Consider the following 27729-nt stretch of genomic DNA (forward strand, 5'->3'; position numbering starts at 1 on the left):
GGCACATACGCTACATGTATTTTTGGTCTTACCTTTTTCTCTGAAAAGCGTATCTTGACCATCTTGCCATGTCCAGTTCTTTTAGTTTATGTTTTCAAGATTGGTTAGTATTTCATTGCGTGGATGCACTGTGATTTGCTCAGCTAATCGCCACTTGATGGCCTGTAAGTCCTGAAACATGCTCATTCACCTCAGAACTCCCATGAGCAGTGCCCAGCAGCACTCTCTTCCTTACTCTTTCCCACAGTGTGTTGTAAAGCTTTTTATCTTGGCCAATCTCATAGGCAAATCAGTGAGGTCCTTTTTCCTCGAGACAGGGGAACCACTGTCAGTCATCTTGATTTGAAGATCAGAAAGAAACACGTGTTAGAAACACCAGGAAGCAGGAATTGTGGGAACTAGGATCAGATGTACTTGTGTTCCGTCCTGTTGCATCTCCCCACCTTTTGTGCTGCGCATCACTGACCACGTCCAGTGTGCTGTTGAGATCAGTCCCAGGCTCCTGCCAGGCCCTCTGTGACCTCAGCTGGCTTCTCTCTCTAGAGTCCTCTCTGGTTTCTCCTGTTTTCTACTGTTCTCCAGCCCCCATGCCTACTTTCTGATACTAGAACGCTCCCAGTCCATTCCCACCCCGCAGCGTTTCTATCTGCTGTTCCTCCCGTCTGGAATGCCTTTTGCACAGCTGACTTTGTCCAATTCCCTAGGACTCAACTCAGCATCCCCTTTTCAGAGAGGCCTTCCCTTTCACCTTCTCTAAACTAGGTCCCTCTATCCTCCATACTGTTGAATCCTTCATTTGTTATAATCTCTTATTTATGTTTGTCTCTGTCCCTTCTCTGTCTTGTCACCACTGTATCCTCAATGCCTCGCACTTAGCAGACACTCAATAAATGTTGCTTGACTGAATCAATAGTATTTAATTGACTGATAATACAGAACTGAGAGGAATAGAAACTGCTCCTTGTTATCCAAGAGGCAATAATAAGTCCAGGAAGGAGCGCTTAGAGGGAGGCAAATTGACCAGCTTTTCAGCAGTTGCTTAGCAGTGGAGTGAGTGCCTTCTTTGTGGGGAGTAGTCAAGCAGTGGCTTAATACTGTTGAAAGCATTCTTGCGCTGGATATTGGAGTTGACTAGATCATTTCTAAGTCCGCTTCCTACCCTTAACCTGTTTGGTTTGTGTTCTCATCACTGCTCTACCACTCCTGCCTCAACTGCAGGTATGGCTTTTACCGCCAGATGGCACCAGAGGATTCCTTTGAAATCAGTGTTCATCACATGGCCACCAACAGTGAGAAAACCCATTTCATTGCACTTAGACCCCCAACATGTGCTTGAAACAAAAGCTTCACGAAACAGTCTTAACCCTTACTATGTGTAATGCATGCTTATATTTTCCGTTTTACTTTGTTTTTTTAAATGCAGACTTGCATAGTATTCAACTGATTTCATATTAAAACAGCTCACTGTTTGAAAAGCACTCTTTTAGATAACTGAGCAGGTTTACTCTGTAAAACTTGTGGGTCTGCTGTTTTCCTCGGACATCTGGGCTTTTAGCAAATTGTGTCCTTTAGTGAGTCTTTGTGTGTTTCTGTGCTGAGTTGTTGCATCGAGTAGCTGAACATGTGCTTCCTTAGGAGTGTCTATGGAAGTACAAATATGGATGGAGAGACTGTGGGGGACATGTTTGTAGGGAAGTCAGCACCTGTTGCAGTCAAGGCAGCAGCAAGCCTTGTGAGTAGATAGAAAGAAAAGATATAGTATCTGCTTCTGGGGCCTCAGAATCCAGCTGGGTGAGATCCCATACACACACACACACACACACACACACACACACACACACACACACGAGCGCACGCGCACACACCCATATCTTAATTTTCAGCTTACTTATCAAGCAACATGGGGATGGGTGTATTATTTGGGATATCACTTAGGATGCTACAGCCTGCAAGTAACAGAAGCCAGGCTCAAGTTGACTCAAATGGTGAAGACGTTTATTATCTCACAAACTATCCCTTGAGAGGTAGAGCAGGCTCCAGGTCCACAGGGGTGTGGCATAGCATTGCCTTAGGGATCCAGGTTCCTTCCATGACTTCTCAGTTGTCCCGATGCTGGTTCCACTCATGGTTGCCAGAAGACTTCCAGTGGTAATCTGGGCTTCAGCTCCTAGGCTTGGAACACTAAAACCTTAATTCCTTGTAATGTACACTGAGAGAGAGTTTAGGCTACCATAGCATTTGCCAGGTTGTAGCTGTTTTGTTTACTTTCCCCTGGTTTCCCCACTATGACCTCCTTAAGGGACGTGAAATGACTGGCACTTAGCACAGAGTTGGGAGAAGTACTTAGGGAGTTAGTAATGATGTTTGCCAGATACTTCTGGGTCTCCCTTCTCTGGACCCAGAACTTTTGGTTGAGTGGAGTTATGTGACTAGATCTGGCCAGGGAGCTTGCTAAGTAAATAAATAGTTGTAAGTGATCTGTGTGAAGTATGAGGTGAGGTTATTTGCTGTTTAGGCTTCTGAGAAAGGAATTAGCGACATGAGGAAAGAGAGAGGTAAGAAATGACCACTATGGGAAACGTGATGGGCATGTATATGAATAAAAAATGGATGGATGAGTATGTTTAAATTTGTAGAGGAGCACTCTATGTGCATTGATTGGCCTTTTGAGGGAGATAATTTTCCTCTGATTCCTTGACCTGGCTCCTGGGAACTTGGCCTGAACCTGTTCTCTACTCATCTGCCTCCTTTTTCATCCCTTTCAGGTTTGCAGTAAGCATTGGCTACTGGCATGACCCTTACCTCCAGCATTTTGTGAGACTGTCTAAAGAGAGGAAGGCCCCTGAGATTAACAGAGGCAAGTGACCATCCCCCTCCCAGGATCTCCTCATCAGCCGAGAGGCCTGAGGTTTTAGGGACTCATTCTTAGAGAGTTCCGGTGTGCACTCTCTCCACTAGTCTATGGAGTGCTAATTTCCCAACATCCTCACCAACACAGTGTATTATGGAACTGTTTAATCTGTTAATCTGATACTTGAAAAATGCTATAGTAATTTTATTTTATATTCCTCCTATTTACGGGTAAGATTGAAGATCATTTTCATATGTTTAAAAGCCATTCATATATCTTTTACTGTGAATGGTCTATTTTGCTGCCGTATTAAAGTGTTAGTAACAGTATTAGGCTCTGCAAATAATTTCCATCAAAGAAGTCACAGAATTTGAGACAGGAGTGTGGCGTAGCCTCAGCCAGACTGAGAAACTGACCAGGTAATTCCTGTGTGTGCTGGAAATCTTGGCCCTAAGGATGGATCCTGAGGTAGGTTCTTTCAGAAATACAAAGAAATTTTGAAGTGGAGGTTCCTGAGAACAAGGACACGGTATTTCCTTTGAGCTGAGGGTGAATCCAGGCATCCATAAGATTGGGCGAGGCCTGGCAAAGAGGCCTTAAGCCTCCCTCCTGTGCTCTTGAGGCACATTTCCTTCGGAATGCTGCAGAGGGACGCACCATGGTGCCTGACTCTGTGCTTCGGGCAGCATGTCAGCCCTCCTTCCTTCCTTCTTCCTCTGCCTGGGTTTGCCTCTGTACTGGGGACCTGCAGCCCAATAGGAGAGTGCTTCCCAAACAGTGTGTGGTGAGGATCTCTTTTCCCCAATATCCAATCCATTGTGGATGACATTTCTGTAAAATACAATAAAAATGATTTACTAGCAAAATAAAATGAATAAGACATGCAAAATACAAGCCCAAATTATTTATTAGTAGATTCAACAGGCATAAGATTCCTGTGTCAAATTGCAATAAAACTTTTTTTTTTTTTAAAGATTGGCACCTTGTGCTAACATGTGTTGCCAGTCTTCTTTTTTTTTTTTCTTCTCCCCAAAGCCCCCCGGTACCTAGTTGTATATTCTAGTTGTGCCTCTGGTTGTGCTACATGGGATGCCACCTGAGCATGGCCTGACGAGTGGTGCCATGTCCACACCCAGGATCCAAACCGGTGAAACCCTGGGCCGCCAAAGCAGAGCATGCGAACTTAACCACTCAGCCACAGGGCCAGCCCCACAATAAAAGTTTCTAAATGCCACTCTCAAATTTTGTTCTTAAAATAGTCACACTTAGAGCAGCCAGCCTTACAACACAGACAGACTTTATCTTCCTTTGTTCTTCTTTATTTCTCATCTCCTTTGCCCAGCTCCCCACCCCAGAGCTTAAGTCAATTTGTTAGACAAGCATTCCTCCCCCAATCTGTGATGCCATGTTACAGACACCGAGGCTCTAACCTATACAGGGTGGAGATGACAGGAACACAATAAGAAGTGTGGCTTTCTTTGCTTCGACACTCATTCATCCAATATCCTGACCTAAAAATATTATTTTCCATGTGACCTTGCAATTTCGAGTTTTACCACAGAACTAAGTAGCTTTTACTATAGCTATGAAAAGGCACACTTCCTAGAGGAACATTTAGATCAGATGTTTTCATGTAAAATACTTGTCTTTCGTAAGTAAAATTATAGTGCATTTTATTTTTCTTAGGATAGTTAATTCTGCCATTAAATAGATTGTACTTACTTTGGTTCAGACGGCTGAAAAAAAAAGAATTTAAAATTTGCTATTTCTCCTATAAAGTCACGGATAATCCGCTGACCCCGAGGAAGGGCAGAAGTGCTGTTTGGCTCTCCTGCTGCAGAGAGCTTTGCGGGGATTATTTCTCATCGCTGAATGACAGCTTGTTTCTGTCTCTCTCTGTTAGGATATTTTGCTCGTGTCCATGGCATCAGGCAGCTTATAAAGGCATTTCTACAGAAGACAGAATGTCAGTGCCAAATTATAAACCTGGGGGCTGGGATGGATACCACCTTCTGGACATTAAAGGTAAGTTAATATCCCCCCTCTTTTTTCCCCAGTTGTTTAAATTTGATTTTGTGAAGATTTTCACCATATTCAAAACTTTTAAAACTATATTAAAAGGGATGCAGTGACAGCCTGTCTCCCACCATTGTCCCCACCTGCTTGCACACCCCCCCCACTACCCCCATCAGCCCCGTACTTTATCTCACCGGGGCCCTGGTGAAGGATATGTGGGTTGTTTCTCATCTTTTGCTGTTACAAACAGGGTTATAAAAAAAATCTTTGTATATATTTCCCCCTGCATGTGTGGAAATATATCAGGAGAGAAAATTCTGCCAGTGGAATTGCTGAGACAAAGAGCACATGCCTTTGTAATTTTGATAATAACTAAGATTTTATTGTCAGCATAGCAGCGTTTAGGTAAAATTTCTCTGGGCGATGATAATATGATACAAAGCCCTTTTGTAGCCAATCTGTGATTTGATCCCTTACCTGCTCTGTTAGGATTCAAGAGCAGGTGTAATTGCATTCACAGGACAGGAAACTTGGGTCTCATTACAGGCAGAAGCAGGACTAAAGCACTGGGCTTTGACTCCTGGGGTGGAATTTTGCCTTCAAACCTTTGCCCTACGAAGATTCCACTGATCGTATTTTCTTTTTTGTAGGTTTGTACAGATTTTTTTAGGGTCTTCTATCAGGTCAGTCATGTGGCAGTAATGGGTATGTGCATTTCCCCAGATTTCTCCAGATGTCCACCAAGATAAGTTAGAGTGTGAGGGCATAACCCGACCTGCATATCTGTTTTGTCCCTAATCAGCTCACCTGATAAGATGGCCTTTAGTCATCAGAGCTCCCAGCCTTTCTCTTGAGAAGTCGGTTTCATCAACATGGTCTTAGTATTAAACGTTTGCCTCTGCATTCTTCATTTAGGATAAGATAACTAACATTTATGAGGTGCTTTTACATACATGGCCTCACGAATTAACATGAGACCTCTGTGAGAGGGGAGAGCTTTACACAGATGGGGAAAGTGGGGCTACGAGAGCTTGTGTCTTTCCCCAAATTGGATATCTGGTGGCACTGGAATGTGGAACAAACATTGGAGCCCAGCTCATCGAACTGCAGACTCCTTCCCCTTTCCTCTACACACAGCCCTGTGGGTGTTCCAGCGGTTCTTTTCTGTAGGTTGATTGTGCCTGTGGAACACGGGGACCATGGTGTAGCAGAAGGAACTGGAAGAGAATGCAGCGTAAGCGAATGTGCAGTGTCAGTGTTCACAGGGGCCGCTGGAGAAATCCCTCCTTTGGGCCTGACACCTTTTTGACTGGTCACATGGTTTGTTTTTTTCCCCGTCTTGCAAGTGAGTTGATAATTAATAAATCTGAGATTTTTATTTCTGAGCAAGGTACACAGAGGCTTACGTGCTCCTTCCAAGGAAAAGGCTGTCTGGCAGTAGTGAGGAAGGAGAGTAGCACAGGGTCTGAAAGTCTTTTGTGGAAGTTTTTTGTTTTGTTTGATAATCATATTGGTCTGAAGGGATTTTTTAAAATCTAATGTTCCTCCTTTTTTGAAAAATAATTATTATGTTTGCTCTTTTGGAGCCGAGGTTGCATGGGCCAAATCCAGCCTGCCACCTATTTTTAGAAATCAAGTTTTATGGGATGCAGCCACTCCCATTTATTTCCATATTCTCTGTGGCTGCTTTAGCACTGTGACCGCGGAGTTCAGCAGTTATGACAGACCGTCTGGCGTTCACAGGCTAAAATACTTATTTCTGACTCTACAGAAAATTTGCTAATCCCTGTTTTAGAAATATATGTGCTCCTATAAAAGAGAGAGGAAAATCTTGTCTGTTGGTCTTGTTGTCTCATGCATCTCCCACCTTGGATGGTCCCCTGGCTGCCCCAGCAGAGGCTTAGCTGTGAGTCAAGGCTTTCTGCTGTCACTACTATATGTTTGGTCTGTATGATCTCAGGGGCCCAGGACTGGAGGGTTGAAGACTCCCATCTTCGGGCAGCGGGCAAGAATAGGGCAAGGGAGAGCCGGTATTGTCACAAAGAATAAGGAGTGAGTGAAACTCTTAAGGGGCCTCAGTTGTTTGGTGTCTCTTGAATTCTGTTTCTACAAACTGAAAGGTCAAGTACATAGGGGAAGGATTGTCAATTTTGCTGGCCTGTGAAACAGTCGGCCATGTTGGATCTGCTTTGAGACTAAGTGGTACCCTTCCTCCTGGCTGCTCCTGGCTGCCCTCTGGTACTTATAGTCAGTCTTGGGTGTCTCCCCTGCCTCCTTGAGACGTGTGAGCTACTTGGGAGTGGAGTGTCAGAAGGGCCTAGAGAATCACAGACTAAAAAGTGAAAGTATCACTTCCCACAGCCATTTTGCCCTTTTCTGAAAGCCGAGAAAGAGGATGTCTGTTTCTTAAAAGCTCCAGGTGTGCCTTTTGGAAGCTTCCCTTCCACAGTGCCCTCTTATTCAGAATCTTTGGGAGGATCAAGTGAGCTACTGCAGGGAAAGCTCTTTACAAAATCAGAAGACCCATTTGAGTTGTAGGACTCCATGCTATCTGTCATTCATTTGCTTTTAATTGCTCTCTTTGTCTTCTGGAATTTTAGACTATCTTTAACTTTCCATACCCTGCGAGTAAAAGTTCTTGAAAGGTCTCGTAGAATTTCCTAGAGAAAGTCAGGAAACCCCTTAATGGGTTTCACTCACTCCTTATTCTTTATGACAATACCGGCTGGCTCTCCCTTGCCCGCTGCCGGAACATGGGAGTCTTCAACGCTCCAGTCCTGGGCCCCTGAGGTCATACAGATCAAGTTCATGTAGCAGTGGCAGCAGAAGGCCTTGACTCGCAGCTAAGCCTCTGCTGGTGCAGCCAGGGAACCATGCCAGGTGGGAGGTGCGATTTCCACACATCCTCTAAACACGTCCTCCACGGATCTTCAAATAGATTACATAGCCCTACTCTGCTGATAGGCGGGAGCTCCTCTGATGTCAGGAAACTGTCTTGTTTATTCCTCCCCCCACCCTCCGCCACTGCCCCCCTCGTACCTTCCTTTCCTTCCTCTCTTCTCTCTCTTTCTCTTGCCCCATCCTTCCCTCTCTCCCTCCCTCTCTTCCTTCCTCCTCCCCCACCCCTCCAGATCCCCTAGGACTTTAACTGAGGACTAGTGTCTGCATAGGGTGGGGGAGCTGGATCTCACATTCTGACACTTGCCCTTAGGGGTCACCTTCCTACTAGGAAATGCTTGCTCATGATTTCCATTCCCATCATGCTGTCCCATCAGGGGGTCTGCTGCCCCTCCATACTGCTCTCCATCTCTTACTACTGTCTACATAAATGGTTCTCTCTCCTGCCCAGTTGCTCAGGGCAGAAACAAGGGTGCCATCCTTACTCCTCCTTTTTCTTTATCCCACCCTCTATTGACACCACCACCAGGTTCTGGATATCAGCAACTTTCTTTTTAAATAAGTAGTTCTGCATTTCTGGAATATAAGCACAGATGGGAGCAGGGATGTTAAAAGAGTACTAGGCCAGAAGGTGGGCAGGTCGGCCAGGTTGTGGAGCACCCAGCATCTTAGCTCAATCTTAGAGGTGGGAAGGGCTGCTGCAGGCAACATGAAGTGTGTCGTTGAAAGAGATCAGAAAGGGATGTTGTTAGAGTCTGTGCAGTTGGGGATAGAGCGGAAGAGGAGAGGATGCATTCTAGGATAGTCAGCAGGCAGGGCTGAGTGACTGATCAAACAGGGTGGAGATGGAGAGAATTCTAGGATGACCAGTGGGTGACTGTGGGGAGGAGGGGATAGTACCAACCAAGCTAGGGAAAGCAGAAGGGGGAAGCAGGGCCGTGTGTGTGTGTCTCTATGTGTGAGGTGTTCACAGTTTTTTTTTTTACTGCAGCTCACAGTAAAAAATAAATGTATATCCCAATCTAGCACCCACATCTATGTACTGATGTCTGTAAATAATAAGGGCACACACATGGTGCTTACTAGGTGCAGGCCCTGTTCTCTCACTGCTGTATTTCCTCATTAATCCTCACAACCCCACGAGGTGGCATCATTTTCTCTACTTTTCAAATGAGGAAGCCTTGGCTCAGGGAGTTTAGTGACTTTCCCAAGGCCTCAGAGTGAACAAGTGGTGGAGCTGGGATTTGAACCCTGTCCACCCGGGCTGCAGAGTCCCTGTCCTTTACCACCCCAGTATACTCCACTGTCAGAGAAAAAAGTAAATATATTACAAAATAGTACTTACCCTCACCTCATGTGATGCTTTCTGATATTTGCTATTTTATTTCATTTCATCCAAAAGATTCTTGTCCATACCCACTACACTGATTTCCTGACTCTCTCTAATTGGTCTCAAGCTGCTTACTGTTACATCCTACGTCCAGAGTGCCTCCTGCTCCTCCCCACTCCATCCCAGTGGACGCGTCCCCAGTTCTGGCTGCCCATTACTTCTTGCCTAGGTGACCACAGTAACCTCCTAATTTTTTGCGCCATCTGTTCCTCATACTGAGACCAAAGTAATTTAGAAAATGCATTTCTGACCATATCATCCCCTGATTTAAAATCCTTAAATACCCCATTGCTCCTCGGGCCTTGGTACTTGGTCTGTGAGGATGATCAGTGAATATATGACTGAATAAATAATTATAAAGATAACTGTGTTTTTTCTCAGGATGAGGGTCTTCTCCCAAGGAAATATTTTGAAGTTGACTTTCCGGTGATAGTCACGAGAAAGCTACACAGCATCAAGTAAGTGTGGCTTTGGCCAGAAGAGAGAGCCTGGTAGAATTCAGAACCAGCCTTCAGTAGACAGCAGGTCTGAGTGCCAGAGACCTCATTTTAGGGCCCTGCTCTCCTCACTTGCTTTCTTGCCCCGAGACCCTCATTCCAGTGTGTCTTGCAGTCTTCAAAATGAAAAATACCCTCCCTTGTGACTCTTCTCTCCATTCATGTAACTTCTCTGAACACTTAAAAAGTGACCTATCATAGTTTAGTAATCTGAATTAAAATTCACATAATGTGTATTTTGTTTACTTCTTTATCCCAGGGCACAGAAAGGTACCTGGTCCAGAAAAGATATGTAGTAAATATTTTTTGAATGAATGAATGAATGGGAAACTGAACTTAATCATTTATTATATATGAGATATGTGGGGGCCATTCTGAGTCGAGGTTTCAAGGAGTTAGCAAAGTTGTAGATGATGAGTTTGCTCATCTTTGCCGAGAGCTTTCCGTGTTAAATGCTTCACTTGGATTGTCTCATTCAATCCTCAGAGCAGACTCATGAATTAGTGCTATTATTAGCCCCTTCTTACAGATGAGGAAACTGAGGCTCAAGGAAGTTAAGTTAATTTGCCTAAAGTCACCTGGCTAGGAAGGGGTGGAGCTGAGCTTTAAACCCTGACTTCAAGCCCAAGGTCAAGGTTTCTCAGTACAGTCGTGTGTCCCCTAACAGTAACAGGGATGCGTTCTGAGAAATGCATTGCTAGGTGATTTCAGTGTCATGTGAACGTCGTGGATTACACTTACACAGTCCCAGATGGTGTAGCCTACTATACATCTGGGCTGTATGCTGCTAATATTGAAGGACCACTAGCACGTATGTGGTCTGTGGTTGACTGAAACGTCATTATGTGGTGTGACTTAGTTTTAACCTGTACTCCCTCCTTTTAAAATTATTTAAATAAAATTCTAATTCTTATATTTAAACAACATTTTAATAAACGCAAAAGTTTCTACCTGTCCTTTAGAGATGTCTAATCCTCACAAACTGGAAATTTTTTTCTTTTCTAGTTTATCCTAGGAAAATAAGTTTTTTACCCTTTCCAAATATAAAATTGCATTTTACATTAAATAGGCTTTTTGGATAATATATGGCAATTCTGATGCTCTGGGAACTGCAAAGTACTACTAAGCTTGTTAAAACTCTGAGTGAAGTAAGAGTAAGTAGGCTCTAAATCAAGGCCAGACACGGTTTCCTGGGGTGAAAAACGCAGTGGCGTTTGTGTATGGTTATTGGTATAATGAATTTGGCTCTCGGATTTCTGATTTTTTACATATTCTTCATTGAGGGAGTTATCACATAAATGTTACTGAACTTTAGGTCTGAGTGAAAGTCAATTTTTGTTATCTGTGAGAAACAATAGCTATCTTAAAAATTTTGTTTGAGAAGAGGCAAGAAACTTGGGATGACCTGAAAAACGCTGGAACATTTGGAAAATGCGTGCTAGCCTATCTGTAGCTATTTCTAAGTATTTCATGATCAGTTTGCAATTTGACATCAAATTCTGAGTGTAATGCTTAGCTGACCTAACCCGAGAGCTGTATCCGCTGGATTTTTGCTGTACGTGGTCAAATGTAATTAAACAGAAGGCCTTCTGTAGTGGCCCTTGCTTTGAACAGTAGCAGTATACAAGTCCCATCTCTGTAGTGGGCCTCTGCATTTTTAGAGTAAATGAGCTGCTTGACTTCTCCTTCTCTCTCCCATCTTCCCATAGATTCAAGTCTCTCCTATCAAAAACCAATTTAGACTTACATTCAGAGGAGACACTTCAAATGGGTAAGTATCTTTGACCTAAGTGATACAGTACGGACTATGTAACTGTTTTGGCTTTCCCCCCTTTCCTTCTTAAAGATGGTCTGTATCTGTGGGCATGTGTGTGCATACACGATGTCATACAGCATGTGCTTCTGCTGATACATTTAGACTTTCATTGCAGTTACCATGGAGGAATTTAGAACAATTGCTCGTATGACTCTTCTTAAATGTCCACAGGTCCCCAATCTTAAATCTTTTTAAAAAAATTTAAATTAGCTGCCAACATTTCAAAAACAGGAGATTTTTCATGAGAATCTTGATTTCCAGCTTTCCTTGGAAATGTTACATCTGGCAACATTAGACCCGAACTCCTACGTGGCAATAATTGAGCAGCGGCCGCCTCGTTGGGAGGGGTCGTGCATTCTCCACTTCTGTCCTCACCCCTCTCCGTTGTCTTATACTTTACCTACTTCCCTCACTTCTGTTACCTCCTCAGCCCCTGCAGTCAACTTTTCCCCTCAAGTTTTAATTATGAGTGTTTCCAACAACACTTCCTCATTTCTAAGCCTTTCAACTTATGGTAAACCTCTTCCAGAATCTTCCATCATTTTCAGTCTTTGTCTGACAGAGAGAAGATCAATGGGGTTATTAATAATTCAGATCAGGGCTGGCCCGGTGGCGCAGGGGTTAAGTGCGCATATTCTCGGCGGCCCGGGGTTCGCCGGTTCCGATCCCGGGTGCGGATGTGGCACCTCTTGGCAAGCCATGCTGTGGTAGGCGTCCCACGTATAAAGTAGAGGAAGATGGACACGGATGTTAGCTCAGGGCCAATCTTCCTCAGCAAAAAGAGGAGCATTGGCAGTAGTTAGCTCAGGGCTAATCTTCCTCAAAAAAAAAAATCAGGTCAGAAAACATGCTTAGAGAGGATGGTCTTCTCGGATGGTCAACACAATAACATCAGGAACATCACAGCTCGATAAGCTGCCTTTTACACACAGCCACAGTGCTTCAGTCCTTCTTTCCTTCTGCTAATCACATTCACAATTAAGTTTGTACAGAAAACATCTCCCCCATCCTTGGTTTCCCTCATACAGTTGGAAGTAGAACCTATTCAGGCTTTGCCGTTTGCTGGCCTCTTTGCTTTTCCACACTTTTGCTATCATTTTCTACATATTTGGTTAATATTTGTGTCAGAATGGTTATCTGTAACAAAAGATCTAATACTTTGAGTTCCTTTTGATGAAATAATGTAGAAATATATGAAATAGAAAGTAAAGACCCTCCATAATCTCACCCACCCCCAGAAGATAACCACTATTCAGTGTGTTCTCCTACAGATAAGCAGTATACCCAGAGACAGGTAAATAGATGCACACTTAAATGCAACCCAGGGCCTGGCACATAAGAGGTTCAGTACTCCTTTTTTGAATGAATGTATATACACATCGAATAAATATATGTTGTAGTTCACTGTGTATTTGTTGAATTATAGATTACATGGAACTTTAATTAACAGTGAATAATTTATACATACTGTTTTGTAACTTGCTTTTTTTCATACCCAGTAAATCATGGCTGTCTTTTCATGTCGGCCTGTAGGAATCTACTTCATTATTTCTAATGGCTTTATAGTACTCCTTTGCGTGGAAATTCCATTTAATCTCTTTCCTACCGATAGTCATTTAGATTGCTGTCTTTTTTATGTTTTTGTATTAAACAGGATTGTAGGAAACATATGTATATGTGCATATCTGCAGGAACTGTTTGCTCAAAGAATTGGCCATTATGAATTTTAGCTACTGCCCAACTGTTCTTCAAGACCTCTTTATGAATTCCTACTTTCACAAAGGTGGGTCAAGATTCTCTTTCCCTACACCCTCACTTACACTGGGTATTGTTATTTTCTAAAATTTCTACCAATCTGATAAGCTGAAATGATGTCCTATTATTTTAAAGCTTTCTATCACTTTGAAGGCTAGTGAGGTGGCTGGAGTAGCTTTCCTTAGTTTTATTGGCCTGCCTGGCCCCATGCCCAGTTGCGTGAGCGGTGTGGGATAGGCTGCAGACAGACCAAAGAAAAGACCTGGAGATGGCAAACAACACATAGGGGTTTATTAGGAGTTACTTACAGGGAATGTCCAGTGGTGGCCGGCTAGATGGAAGTGTGCACCTGCTACCTCAGGTCGGGAGGGGGTTGCTTCTATAGGAAGGGGCACAAAGGCTATATGCTTGCCAAGAGGAGCTGTCCCTGTTACGGCCAGCATTCGCAGGAACAGTAGTTCATGTGGAGGGGCTCTGTGTTTCTTTAAGACATGATGGTCTTTGAGTGAGATAAAGTAAGATCCAGGCTGGCCAGGCTTGGAATCCTTACAAATTTCAGCAGCTGGGCGTCCTGTCCAGATGGTTGGCATCCTGCCCAGGACGACACATGGCTCTTAAAGGGCACTCAGGGTAGTGCCCCTACATGGCTGTTGGGATGACTTTGTAAATTTCCTTTTTTATTTCCTTTGCCCTTTTTTTCCCAGTTGAATTGCTTCCTTTTCTTTTCAATTTATAGGAACCCTTTATGACATAAAGATATGTTCTTTGATGAAGGTCCCTTGTCAACCTTTCTATTGCAGATGTTTTCGTTAATCTTTTATTTGATTTTGTAACTCTGTGTGTGTCTTTTGTAGGCAAATCCGCCCGCTGTACAAACTATTGGGACTTCCTGGCTGATTGTGGTGTGGATGTTGTAAGTACCAATTTGCTGTGTGCTTCCCCGCTCCTTCTTCTGTTCCTCTTTATCCCCGCTCCTTGTTCTCTTTCCCTTTATCAATAAACTCTGATTGCTCAAACAACCAAATAGCCTTGGCGGTACCTATCATTCCTCACCCTTTGCGGCTGCGGACAACAGCAACCCTAACTAGTGAGTGTTAAGGAAAAAAAAAATCAAGCGCCTGCTTTTAATTCATGGCAAATGGGCTGAAAAGCTGATTTAGTGAATTATAATTTTAGATTGAAATTCCCAAGGCAGTTATAGAGGAGCTTGTCAAACCACAGAAACCAATGGAATCAAGAGATGACTTGAACTGGGCAGTGGTTCAATCCGTTTCAGAGATACCATCCATTATGCAAACCCAAAACCTTGAAAACTTTCTAACGTACAACCCTAGCAATCTCTCATTCACCTAAAGTCTCAAGGCCCCTCTCCTGACTCAATTTAAAATGAAAAATGCCTGGTATGACTTACAAATGTAAAAATAATTAAATCATGTTATGATGTCTGGGGAACACCAGTGCAATTGGCCAAATCTCATCATAGTTTGATTTCAAACATAGTTTGATCTCAAATGGGAGTTTGGCAGGGTCTTCTAGAACAGTCCTACCTTCTCAAATGCCTTCAGCTCTGCAGAAAAATGGAAGGCAAAGCATGCCCTCGGCATTCTAAATGCCTCAGTCCCTCTCCAGGGCAGGTGGCCTCCATTCCTACTGTGGGCTCAAGAAAACATCAGCAGGAAAGCCTGCAGAGCCTGCCCCCTTCCATACCCCGTCCCCTTAGTGGAGAAGGCTGGCTGCAGGTACCCCAGGAAATCAGACTCTTCTCCTCCTTTGGCTCAAGTTACAGTACACCAAATTCTGGAATCTGGTTTGCATTATTCTCTGGAGAGCTACTTAAGAGCTGCTTAAGGGCTTGAAATCCCTCATTCAGACATAATCTTGAAATAAAAGATGATATCCTAATGAAAAATGCATTACAGCTTTCTCTGTTGGGCCTTCCATACTGATAGGCAGGATAGAAGGAAGGAACTAAGAAAAATGAAGAAGAAAAGCAAAGGAAAATTAGGAGACAAAGGGGAGAGAAGAGGAGGAAGAAATTTATGTCACATACTCTGCGTGGGGGCACTTTAAATGCCATTTCAGTTCATCCTCACATAATCCCTTGCAAATCAGTCATATTGAGCCCATTCTGCAGATGAAGAAATTGAGGCTTGGTGATATTAAGTAACTTGTCCAGGGTCACACAAAGAGGATGCAGTGGATTCTGACTCAGAGATACAAAAACAGGCACCAAACAATGTTGCCTCTAACTGCTCTCTTCCTTCCTCTGAAGGGTCTAACAGAGGTTTGTTCTAGAACCATAGTATTATAGTGGGTGCATGTACCCTATGGAGACAATGTAACCTCATGAGATAAGAAACAGATTTAAAAAAAACGAAAGAAGGAAACAGATTAATATTAAGTAACCTGGCATCAAATAAAACTATCTGGCAAAGCAAAACCAGACCCAGTTTTTCTAACTCTCATGTCATACTCAGTCCACCTGACCAGAATCTGTTTTATAAGTAGTTTATATGGATCAAATATGGGACTCCTGATTCATGAGTGAACAGCTGAGAATTTTCCTGCCTTCAAGAAAATGTTCATTGGGAAGAAATGAGATAGTTATTTGTGAATTGTCTTTTTCTGCCTCAATGCTTCTGTTTCTATCGGGCTCCTTTTGTTGGGGTTGCAATATATCTGGGAGTATTTCCCCCACGCTGTTGCAAAATCTGTAAGAGGGGAAAAAAAACTAAATTAAAATAGCACGTGGAAGCCATAATTCTGACAACTACAAAGGGTACAGGTGTGCCAATTACTTTCTGAAATGAGTTTAAGCCAGAGTCACAGACTGGTGGCCGGCTGGCTGTATCCAGCCCACAGGTGGGTTTTGTTTGTCCGCAGTCCTGGCCCACACCACGCTTTGAAGAAATTTCGATCTGTTGCCAACGTTAAGAACCAGACAATTTCACGTCTAAACCTGGCTTTGCAGTTTCTCTTACTAAGTGGAGGATCTGATAACCCTGACGCCACATTTGCACGTGGAAAAGAGTAGCTGGAACGGAGCAGTGGCTGCCGGTTTAGACAGAGAATGTGCGTCCCAGTTTCTCCCCACCTGGTCTATTTCATTCATTTATATAATCGCTGTGGGCCCAGAAGGCATCTGAGTGGCTGACCCTTTGTTTAAGACATTAAGAAGATGTAGATTGCAAAGCCAATCATTATTAGACTTTTCCCAAAAATATTCCCAATAAGAGACTCTTCAGTCAGTAGTATGATAGCAGTGATAGAAGGTAAAGCATATGAGACCAAAATGATTTGAGAAATGGAAAAACCCAGTAGTTGGGTCCATTTGGTTTTCTGCTCTAGGATACTCACTTTTTGTTTAGAAAATACGTTCACTTTTACTTCATTTACTCCTTCCAAAAATCCTGCAAGTAAGAAATTACTCTCAGATCAACAACCTGAAACCGAGTGACCTTAAATAGGTTATCCAGCCAGGATCATCCAACTATTAAGTTGCAAAACCAGGTTATGAACCCAGTTTTAGCCAGCTCCAAACACTGTGCTTTTGTAAACCCATGAGACTTGTTTCCACCTCAGGGCCTTTGTACCTGCTGTTCCCTCTACTGGAAACCTCTCCACCTAGATCTTCACATGGCAGGATCTTACTCTTTCATTTCATTTACATCACCTCCACAGAGAGGTTTCCCCTAACCATTTCACTTAAAATAATATCTGTGCATGCACACACACCCCCCCCCCCAATTACTCTCTAGACTCCTGCTTCTCAAAGTGAGGTTCAGGGATCAGCAGCATCAGCATCAACTGGGAAGTTAGAAATGCAGAGTCTGAGGCCCCTCCCCAGTCCTGCTGAATCAGAATCTGCATGTTAACAACACCGCAGGTGATCCATGTGCATTTCACGTTTAAAAAGCACTGTTCTACAGGAGCCCTGCCCAATGGAAATGCAATGGGAGTCACAAGTGTCATTTTAAGTTTTCTATAGCCACATTAAAACGGTTAAAAGAAAGACTCGTTTGTTTGCTGTCTCCTCTACCACCCTACTAAAAGATGCCATTTCCACAAGAACAGGTCCTCCCTCTGTCTTGTTCTCCACTTTATCCTCAGTACCTAAAACAGTACTGGGCACCTGGTAAACGTTATTGAATGTTTGAAGAATGAAAGAAGGAAAAGACATTCTAGTACTTTCTGTGCGGCAGCGTGGTACAGGGAAAGAAACCAGCACTCTGAAATTGGACAGATGTGGTCAACTCAACCAATGACCAGCTGAGCAAACTTGAGCAAGTGGTTCACCCTCCAGGAGCCACCTGTAAACCAGGATTGTTGCTGTTTAACTCACAGCCTCATCATGACACCCCGATGTGATAACATATCTATAAAGCAACCACCACCACAATCACAAGGGTTCAAGAAATGCCAGTGCCTCTCCTCTGTCTTCTTTCATTCTTTCCAGATACCATGTGTGAAAAATGCTGGGGACCACTTTCCTCTGGGAGGCATGAGCATGACTATTGAAGCTGTTACCAGCGCACTGGGTTCTTGTTGTCCCCCAGGATAGAAATCAAGAGAGACAACAAATGGGAGTAGAAAAGTAAAAGTTTATTAGTTTGTGCACAAGGGAGGCACAAGGGAGCCAGCCACCGGCCCCTTTCCTTTCCACACCGGCCCCCTACTTCTGTAGGGATGTTTGTTATGTTATGTTATCTTGATAACCCTTGGGAAGAGGCCATGAGGGCGAGGCCTGGTCACCTCTTTCCCTTAGTTGTCTATCTCATTCATCCCCTCCTCTGTTGTCACCAAGTCAAGGTTAAATTCCAGCTGGACCTGAGCAGAACCTGAAACTTCTGAAAAATCAAAATCTTGAAAAACTTTCTACCAGGGACTTAACTCTCAACCCTGGCGTTGGGAGCCCCAGCTCCCAGCTTTCTCCAAGCCTTTGGCTCTTGCCTCCCTGGCTTGCCTCGTGCCGGTTCAGGGACTAAGTGCCTAGGTTGAATGGGACTTGACTAAATCTTATAAGTATACTGACACCTGCAGTTGGGCTCTGCACCCTTCTCCAGGCCCACTGTCAGTTTGACACTGGCTTTACCATCATGGGGGACAACCCAAGCATCCCCGGAGACTCACCACTTGGGTGAAACACTTTCAATTGGATGAGTTATGCCTCAGAAACTCCATCTTGGAGAATACTTGAGTGGTTTCTCTGTGCCTTTGTGATGTAGTTGGACAGGTAGATCAACCTATAATGTCATTTGAGGTACAACCCAATTTCTCAGAAATCAAGAGCAACTGTCCTTAAAAAAATCCTTGCAAGACTGGGAATGCAGCTCTAGAGACAGTTCAGGTTCCACCCATTTCAGTTACCTCAAAGAGCTTGCCAACCCTCCAGGGAATATCTAGCCCATCATTAATTCCTAGGACTGAGGAAAAAAAGTAAAAAAGGAAGGAAAGAAAAATGGCCATAAGAGCAGCTTAGCCAAAAATCTAGCATCTTGAGTGTCTTCTCCACAAAACATTAGTAAAAGGCCTAAAACAAAACTTGGATTCATAGCCAGGGAGCTTTGTATTACTGTACCTGATTCATAGCTGTAATTTTAAAACAATAGCTGTGGAGTTTTTCTTTGTCTCTATGTGTGCTATATGTGTAATATTTTATCTCCAGATGGTATAATTTCTAAAGAACTATATGCAGTTGGTTTAAAGTAAGCACTTACATAAATTATTTCTAAATGGATTAGAAACCACCCAAATGTCTTTCAAGTTAACATGATATGAAATAATCTTTGGTAAAGAGAAGCTTAGTTAAGTTTGTTGGTTTGATTAAAGTAAGCATGCCCTTAAAGTTATCAACATTGGATATGATGCAGACAGGCAGCTAGGTTTACTAGTCAAATAAGCCCATGTTATCCTTGTTCCAAATTTGTTAGCAAAGTAATAAGTTAAAATGATGGCTAATTTTGTCTAATGTCTCATGAAGTTTTGCAGGCAACCTAAATAATTATTGGGAACAAGTAAACTAAATAGACACGAAAAAGATAAGAGTGTTGGGTGAACTTTTTAACAATTATGTGTTATGGCATGTGTATTTAAAATCACTTCCAAAATATTTCTGCTAACTTGAAACTTTGAAGTTTTGCCAGGTGAAATTAAATGATAAAAAACTCTTTAGATATCTGGGTAATTTTCAAATACAGTAACCTATTGAAACATTGTCACTAAACATGTCTAAGTTTATCTACTTTTGGCTTCTTATTACAGAGAAACTAAAATATGCTTAGATATTGTATTCTTTTAAAGATTGTACTATGAAATAACATGTTTTTAGAAATTATAAAAAGCGCTTAGAATGCTAATATAAAAGATAGTACATAATTGCTTACTTTTTAGTTTTCACTAAGGTCTGTAAGGGTTCAAAATTCTACTAAAAATTAATAAGGAAAACATCTTTGTATTCAACAAAAGCCAGGTGTATGCTTCAGTAAAGAAGGTATAAACAATGGAAATATTTTTGTTTTGTTCAGAAAGATAAATTTGGGGCCAGCCTGGTGGCGCAGTGGTTAAGTTCCCACATTCCTCTTTGGCGGCCCAATGAAGACAACTTGAAACCATGGAGGGTGACTTCCCATTGCCCTGGAGCTGAGTGGTTTCCAAAGCAAAGCGGTCGTGGTTACTGTACAGTCTGTAAACCACGAGGGAGACCACAGCTCGAGTCGTCTCTGTCACTTTGATGAGTTCTGCCGTGGCAGCCAGCTGGCCTGCCACAAGGTCTCATCCCTTAGATCAGTTTAAGTTTTCTGCCCAGACACTGTGTATCAGCTCATACTGAAAGATGTGTTGTGGCTTTACCCTTTTACTTGGGGGAGGTGGGTGAAGGGAGGAAGGAGTGGAGAGTTCAGCCTACTCCCACTTATTAATCATTGGCCTGTGTCCATCCACCAAGTGAGGCTTGCTTCTCCGTAGCTTTAACACACACATCCTAATCCATCAGTCTATCCTGCCCTGAAAACCAAATGCACATGGTCTCGTCTCAGATGTGTTTTTAAATCACATTAGATTGATGGCATGAGAGAAAGCAAAACCTAGATTTAAACATAACTGGAGTGACACCAGAAATAAATCTGCTAGGGCTGCCTGGTTGGATATGAGGAAACCCAAAGCCAGCTGCTCTGGGAGCAGCCCTAATTTCTTCTTGCTCTCCCTCTTGCTGAAAACACAGCAACCAGAAACACTTGCAGAATTAGTAGGCTATTGGGAAGCACACCAAAAACAAAAAGAAATACAAAAACAAATAAATGGGGGGAAAATTAAAGTCTTTAATTAACCTGTGGATCTCTAACTACTCAAACAGTAGAGTAAGATTTCAGGCAGAATACCTGGTATAACCATTTAAGTACAGATGTCACCATTTAAAAGACGGAGTTGTACCAGGGAACCAAGAGGTGTCTTTTACTGGTTTGAATCAATGCCACTGTTTCCTTTTCTACAACAGAGTGAGGTTGTCATCCCCTCTTCCTACATGGGAGAAAGAGAGGAGAGACAGAGCTAATGAAAATCCCACAAATGTCCTCAAAACACTGCTGTCCCTTGTAAGGCTGGAGAGCTATCCAAGGCCAGTCCCAGCACACTCAGCAACTGTGGGTCCAAGGGGTTTCTGGGAGTCTTCTCAACAGACAGGTTTGGGTGGCTAATGATTCCCTCTATGTTGGAGAGATTCTCCTCCAGCACTTCCAGTCGGCACCACTGAGCATCATAAGGGTCTCGCATGGGTGAGTTTCTGGAGTCGCAGATCGAGGACACAGAGATACCATGTGGTCCTCTGAAGTGAGGATCAAGGGAATCTAGCTCTATCCATGTCTCTTCAGCGTAACAGTTATACGGCGGCTACCAAATATTGACACCATGCCCCAAATATCACAAGTGATGGCTGAGAGAACCATAAAGCTGGAATGACATCTTCAGTAACCATGTCATGACAGCGAGGCCGGTTCATACCTTCTTTTCCCAACAGCAGTATTTAAGAACATGAGAAAATCTGGCATCTTCTATCCTTTCATTCAGAAAATTCTCCAGACCCTACGATGGGACCTCCTGACACGCATTCCACCATGCACCCTACATCAACTTCAAGTCACCTGAATCAAACACCCCATCTCTATTTCCAGCTGCCACAAAGCAACACAACACATGTTGGAAAGGTCTGATCTTCAGGCCTTCCTCTCCCCCAAAGGGCATCTGACACTTCTCACAAGATACACAGCTTTGAAATTAGAACTGGAAAAGAGCACAGTGACCCTCAGAGGGCTGAAGCAACCCCATAGCAGAAAGCAGAACATTCCTACAACCAACGATTAAACAACCGAAACCTTCCCAAACATCTCCTCCTTTCTCTGGCTTGCTGTTGTTGCATTAATCCTCCTAACACCTTTTGTAATTCTAATCGCAAACTGGAAGCCATGACTTGCAATGTTATAAATACTGATTTTCCAGTTCAAGTAGGCATTGACTGGCTTCTGTTTTGATAGGAAGGGGCTGTTTGAGGCCTCCTAAAATGTTGCAATTAGTTAGTTCTCGCTGTTGAAACAGACAAGATAATGACAGACACGTTTACTGTTTCCATTTAACCGGCTGGAATGTTTATGCCTAAATGTACTTCTCTCAAGCTTTGAAAGCATAAGGCGTATTTTTTAAAGTGGAAGAAATCAATCAATACATATTATATATTCATATATAATATATATTACATAATACACACATATAGTAATATATATTATTATATAATACACACTATATATTTATGATGTTAGGTTATTTCTAAAACTCTTGCAGGCTGTAATTTAAACTTAGAAAGCACATCTCTTCAACAGCAAGGCACCTTGTCAGGAAAAAAATCCTTATTTTACCTATTGGCCTTGTGAAGATGATAATATCACTTTAGCTGACAAAACCTGTGTTTGGCTGACAACTCCAATTAATTACTGAGATGCAACAGAGATGGGACCAGCCATCCAGATGTTTTCCAGAAAGAGATAAAAGGTGGGGGGGGGGCAAAGGATGTTTGCCTTTGGGGCATCTGCTCCAGTGTTTTTTAAATGTTATGGCTGGCAAGAAAGCCAGATTACTAATTTATTTTACCTGCACTTAACTTTCTACTCTCCTCTCCTTTCCCTCACCGCTAGGAGACCGTGGAAGAGAAGGGAGATGAACATCTGTTGCGAAGGAGGCGCCGGTTAGAAAGGGCAGGGGTGCAGGATGTAAAAACTCTTAGGGCACCGACTGTCCTGCAGACCTTGATGCTCCTGATGCAAAATCAACCCAGGGTTCCTGCAGCCACCTGGGGATAGAAAGTCCTGGAGATGGGGAACATCCTCAGTCTTTTCTAGCAAGCCAAAACTCACCAGCGTCATCTTTTTAACCGTTCCCTGTTCATTTTGCTCTAACCTGAAAATACTAAAGTCGGATTCCAGACACGCAAATACATTTGAGGGCGATTTTGAGAGATTCCAGGAGAACTCAAAGCCCTTCAGTCAATCTAGCTATCCTGCTTCATGCCTTAGCGTCCCCAACGCAGCAGAGCAGAGCCCCACAAGAGCCTGGGCTGGGAAACACCCCGCGGGCACCTGGGCTGGGGATTCCCAGGCGTGGAGCTAGGCAGCTTCAGAAAGCACCTCCCTGGGTGAGGGGACTGAGGCAGGCAGGGCAGTGTGACACCAGCTCCCCTAGCCCTGAAATACAGTGATCCCTGGCCAGCCTCCAGCCCTCTCCGCGCTCCCCCGAGCAGCCCCGCCAGGGTCCGCAGAGGCCTCGTGGGGCGAAGGGCTCTCGGGGAGGTGCCTGGATGTCGAAGGGCATGGGAAGCCGCAGCTTTCCCTCTGGGTCTTCCCCACGCATCTATCCCCTGCGCCGAGCTCAGAGTCCTACCTGTACCACTCTAGCCCCTTTTCGTAGTTCCTGTCGAAGAAGCGCGGCTCTATGCCCACCGCCCACACCTCCGGGTGGACTCGGATCGCCTCCAGCCGCGCGGGTGCCTCCTTTCTTGACCCCAATGATGAGGGCCTGTGGCAGCTTCTTCTCCCCATAGTTGGGGGTGCTGAGGGCGCCACCCCTCTCGCTGCTCCCGTTGACCGCTCTCCGGCCTGCGAGCTCGTCGTGGGTGGTGCTGGACTCCTGCGCTTCCCTCTCCAGCAGCGCGCTCTGCGCCGTGATCATCTCGACAGGGGCCACCGGGATCCGGAGCCAGGTGTCCCGAGCGCCCCCGCTGCCGCTCGCCAGCCCCCAGCCGTCGGCCACGGGGGCAGGGGGCTGCTTGGAGGGCTCCGGGGGCTCCCCGCGGCTCGCGTTGTCCGGCGGCGGCGCGGACGGCTGCGAGGGGGTGCCGAGGCGCACGGGGGGCGGTAGCAGAGAGGGTGGCGGCGGGCTCGGCGGCTCCTGCAGCACCATGGGGAACTGCAGGGTGCCCGAGCCGCCCAGGAGGCTGTAGCACAGGTAGGTGACAGACAGGGACAAGGCGCAGAGAAAAAGCAGCTTGCGCGCCAGGCGGCGGCGGCGCGGCCAGAGGTGGAGGCGGAGGAGGTGCGGGCCACGGGGTCATCGCGGCTCCGGGCTCGCGGCGGCAGACCCCGGCGCTGCCCGGACATGGTTTCAGCCGCCGCCAGCGCCCCCGCACGCCCAGGCTGCATGAAGCGACGCCACTGCACCCCCGGCCCTGGCCGCTGTCTCGCTGCGCCGGGGAAGAGCCCGGCTGCATGATCCCCCTCCCCACTCTTCCCGCGCAGTCCGGGTGACCCCCCACCACCTCCCTCAGCCTCCGGCAAGGGGACCGAGGGGGACGCGCGGACCCACCGGCTGCACCTGCTCCGTCTGCAGCGCCCCCGCTTCCCCGGCTCCGACGCGGCTCCTGCTTCAGCCTCTGCCGCCGCCGCCGCGCCCTGTTGCAGCCCCGAGTTCCTTCCCCGCTGCTAACTTTCTGCGGGGAGAGAGAGGCGCGGAGGGGAGACGGAGGGGAGGCGGAGGGGCCCGGGCGCGCGGTCCGCGCCGCCGAGGGAAGGGGGAGTGCGCCTCGCGCGCGCCTGCGGAGGGGGACGCGGAACAGAGGCGTGCGCTACGCCTGGGGCACCCGGCAAAGCGGAGATCGTACCCCCTCCCCCGCCACCCCCCCCCCGCCCCGCACCACATTCATGCTGGAGAGGTTCCCCGCCCAACCCCGCGTGCTTCCCCTCACCTGGGAGCCTGGGACGCCAGTTTCTCCTTCTCTCTCCAGATACTTTCAGGGACTTAGAGCCCGACGCCTGCCTCCAGTGCCGCCCAACAGGAAGCTGGGGGCCACAAGGTGGTGAGCTCTCGCTTCCCCTTTTCTCATGGGACTCCAGGCAAACTCGGTCCATCCGTGACCCGCCCTTCTCCCTCCCTGGACATCGTCCTGCCTTTGACCCAGGAGGAATTTCTTGTCCGTACCAGGTTTCCCATCCCAACTTCCATCTTTCCAGCCTCCCCATCTTAGCTTGAAGCTCCTGATTGGTGGAGCTTCGACACAAACCCCCAGATTTCCTTGCCCTAGAGCTTTTGCCTCTGTCCCGCCACTGGTTGACTGTGCTTTCTGCTCCAAAAAGAGAGGCTGTCTCCTCCTCGACACCCTGAACCACAGATGCACATGCGCCCCTTGGGGGCCATTGCCGCTAAAGGAGTTCAGATTTCCCTGGACCAAAATAGACTGAGACTATCATCGCTCTGAACACCTTATAAGCAGAGAGAAGCTGTGTTGCTGTGTCTGTGCATCGCTTCATTGAATTAAAAAGTATCTTCTTTGCAGAGAGATTTCCGTCCCTCACCTCCCTCTCCTGGGGGGAATGGTAAACATCAGAAGGCTTTGGAACATTCAAAACTAGACTTTGCTTCCTGTTTCCTTTTGCTCAGGGAGGTGGAGGAAACGCGAGGCTGGAATGGCAGGAAGTGGCAGAGCGGTCAACTGAGGCACTCCAGCGGACTCTGCTTCCTGGGGGCAGGGGCTGGCCCTGCACACACCTGGCCCCAGTCTTTCCCAGAGGCTGGCTCCAGTGAGTCCTGTTTACCCTGCTAGCCACAGCTGGGTGCCTGGAGGGTCTGCTTTCGCCTACAGGGCTGATGTGCTTGGCATCTCCGGTTTTGTTTGATCACATAACAGGAACAACGGTTGAAAGAAAATGTATATAATGTCTAAATATTAACTAGATACCTAGTGCCAAAGAGAGAAAAAAATGCTACTCCAATAACATGAACACAGACTTTTCCCTGAGTGAACAGAAGCTCACGGCTGCTCTCAGCTGGACGTGAGCTTCCTTCACTGCAGCTTCAGCTCAGATAAAGATTATTCCTTTAGAATATATTTTTTATGGTACACCGGAGACCTCTGAAATGCAGAGTCTGGTGTCCTGTAAATCATTTCGTGGAACTAGGGATGCTTTTTCAAACTCCACGCGACTGCACTCCTGTAATGTTAATGGGAAGGGGCCAACTGGAGCTGGGAGCAGCACAGCTTGCCCATCCCTCCTTCGGCTCCAAGCCCAGCTCTGGGTGGTCGCCCAGGAGGGCCCGGTTGCAGCAAATATTGTCACTGCCGTGGTCCATCTCCCTTTCAAAGCTCAGGCGCCAGGATGCCCAGCACGTGGTCCAGGGGCCTCCCTACAGTCCCTGCCCGGCTCCCAGACTTCTCTGTGCCCGCTCTCGGCAATCCAAATGAACCTGCTCTGTAGCTAGTTTTACTAAACATGTGCTTTCAAATTTGGAAAGGTTTTGATAAAATGGTACTAACATTTAACCTAGAGGTGGCAAACTGGTAACAAATTAAGAGCTGAATGTGGCCAGCGCAGTGATATTTAGAAGTTTAAACTGATTGCCATGTTTTAAAATTGAGGACTTTCCCAAAAAATTTGGCTATGAGGTTTCTGCTGAAATAGTGGATCCAGCAACTTTGGGCCCCTCAGCCAGAACTGAAAGACCCCCCTGACATGGAGCATGTGCCCTGTTCTTCATGGTGCCCCACCCCCGCCCCAGAGTGCCCTCATACATTTATGTTACTTGCCTGGATGCTGCTAATGAGGACACTTCCCAGTGTCCCTTCTCCCTCTTGTCCACAGATAGTCCTACTTAAATAAGAGACTCTTGAAAGAACGGAACCCCATTGGTGAAATGTTAGGCCCCACAACTGATGGGGAAGAGGTGATTTTGGGGGAGAGGAGCTTTGTAGATTTCTCACTTGGGCACTTACCTGTTTTGTTCTCTATCCAGGTTTTTTCTGGGAGCAAGTTCTTGAGAAACCTATAATGAAAAGTACGAGCTATCTACATAGGGAGAACTCAGACTTCGTTCAGCAATTCCCTGCGTGTCTGGAGACTGGATAGAATACTTTTTTCTTTTTCCATTGCCAACACCCATGCCCATTCAGGCCTATGTGAGTTTTTACAATGCTCCTCCAACTGGTCTCCAAGCCTCCAGCGTGCCTCATTTCTCTTCATCGTAGAGGACAATAGCAGATCAATGTTTCTGAGGCATGGCTCCACCAGTGCCCTCTCTGATGCGGAAACCTTCCTCTCACTGCCTACCTGATAGACTCCAACTCTCTTCATTAGCACTCAAGGGCCCCTCCGCCTTTCATGTATCCCACAGTCCTGCCAAACCGAACAGTACCCACTACCCAAAAACACACATTGCATTCTTCTCTTTCACCTCTGCCTGATCAGATGATGGAGTTGAAACAAAGCCATCATTTGCTAGTTAAGTGACTTTGCACAGGTCATTTCACCTCCCTGACCCTCAGTTTCTGCATATGTAAGTGATGAATAGTAAGATTCACCTCATATTGTTCTTATAAAGAATTAAAATTGACTTAGAGAGCATATGCAAAAACAGCTGGCTCCCTGCCTGACATGCTGCAGTCACCAATAATTATTTGGATCTAAATATTGGCTCATGCCATGCCCTGCTTCTTTTCCTATTAAAACCTTATCCTTCAAAAATCGGTGTGTACCCTTTCTTGAAAACCAGCCCAAGGTGTAAACTGAAGTTCACTTTCCTAAGCCGCTCAGTGACATTTATAACACAAAGTCTAATGCGTTAGATCGTTTTTTTTTTTTAAGCAAAAGAAGCTAACTCTGGCTAACTTCAGTTTTCTTATTAAAGAAATTGACTAGAAGGATTTATGGTAACTCACATAACTGAAGGGAATTTTTGAAAAAATCAACAAACAAAAAGCAAAAATAAGCTTTGGAAGGCACAATAGAGCACAGTGTATAGTTATTATTACTGCCGTTCACCAGATATTGTCGGCTCTTCTCTGGCACACAGAAGAGATGTATCTTCTTGGCCCCTTAAAGTCAAATGTGACTTTGTGAGCCTTTGGCAAATGAAACTTGAGCAAAAATGAGGCTGTCTCTTCCAGACAAACCTTGGCAAACAGTAGGAGTGTGTTTTTCCTGCCTGGCAGTTGTGCAAGAAGTTGGATCGAGCATCTTTTAGCTGCCATCTACTCAAT

At 45.3% G+C, this 27729-nt stretch overlaps 1 protein-coding gene, 2 long non-coding RNA genes and 1 pseudogene across 4 annotated transcripts in view; 2 read left to right on the top strand and 2 right to left on the bottom strand.

Moving 5' to 3' along the window:
• The window catches only part of LOC138924622 (leucine carboxyl methyltransferase 1-like), a 28360-nt gene extending 14113 nt beyond the window's left edge, over window positions 1-14247 (top strand). The window contains exons 2-7 of one of the 2 annotated variants that reach the window (XM_070269701.1): window positions 2766-2857; window positions 4755-4876; window positions 9537-9613; window positions 11362-11423; window positions 13123-13251; window positions 14078-14247. In XM_070269701.1, the coding sequence (XP_070125802.1) occupies window positions 2766-2857; window positions 4755-4876; window positions 9537-9613; window positions 11362-11423; window positions 13123-13130 (361 nt within the window). In that variant the 3' untranslated portion in view covers window positions 13131-13251; window positions 14078-14247. Of the gene's footprint in view, window positions 1-2765; window positions 2858-4754; window positions 4877-5517; window positions 9614-11361; window positions 11426-13122; window positions 13252-14077 lie in introns of those variants that run through there. The other variant, XM_070269702.1, reaches the window with a different exon arrangement.
• Window positions 1924-24051, bottom strand: LOC138924621 (heparan sulfate glucosamine 3-O-sulfotransferase 4-like; annotated as a pseudogene).
• Window positions 23579-27236, top strand: LOC138924623 (uncharacterized). Its single transcript, XR_011439617.1, has 4 exons — window positions 23579-23708; window positions 24484-24552; window positions 25137-25276; window positions 26487-27236. It is a non-coding gene; the product is annotated as an uncharacterized lncRNA (long non-coding RNA).
• LOC138915083 (uncharacterized) overlaps window positions 24431-27729 on the bottom strand; it is a 73555-nt gene continuing 70256 nt past the window's right edge. The window contains exons 12-13 of the long non-coding RNA XR_011439615.1: window positions 26467-26516; window positions 24431-24538 (exon numbers count right to left, since the gene is read on the bottom strand). This is a non-coding gene — a long non-coding RNA (uncharacterized lncRNA). The remainder of the gene's footprint in view (window positions 24539-26466; window positions 26517-27729) is intronic.

Source organism: Equus caballus, chromosome 6 (genome assembly GCF_041296265.1).
Source record: "Equus caballus isolate H_3958 breed thoroughbred chromosome 6, TB-T2T, whole genome shotgun sequence".
Lineage (NCBI taxonomy): Eukaryota > Metazoa > Chordata > Mammalia > Perissodactyla > Equidae > Equus > Equus caballus.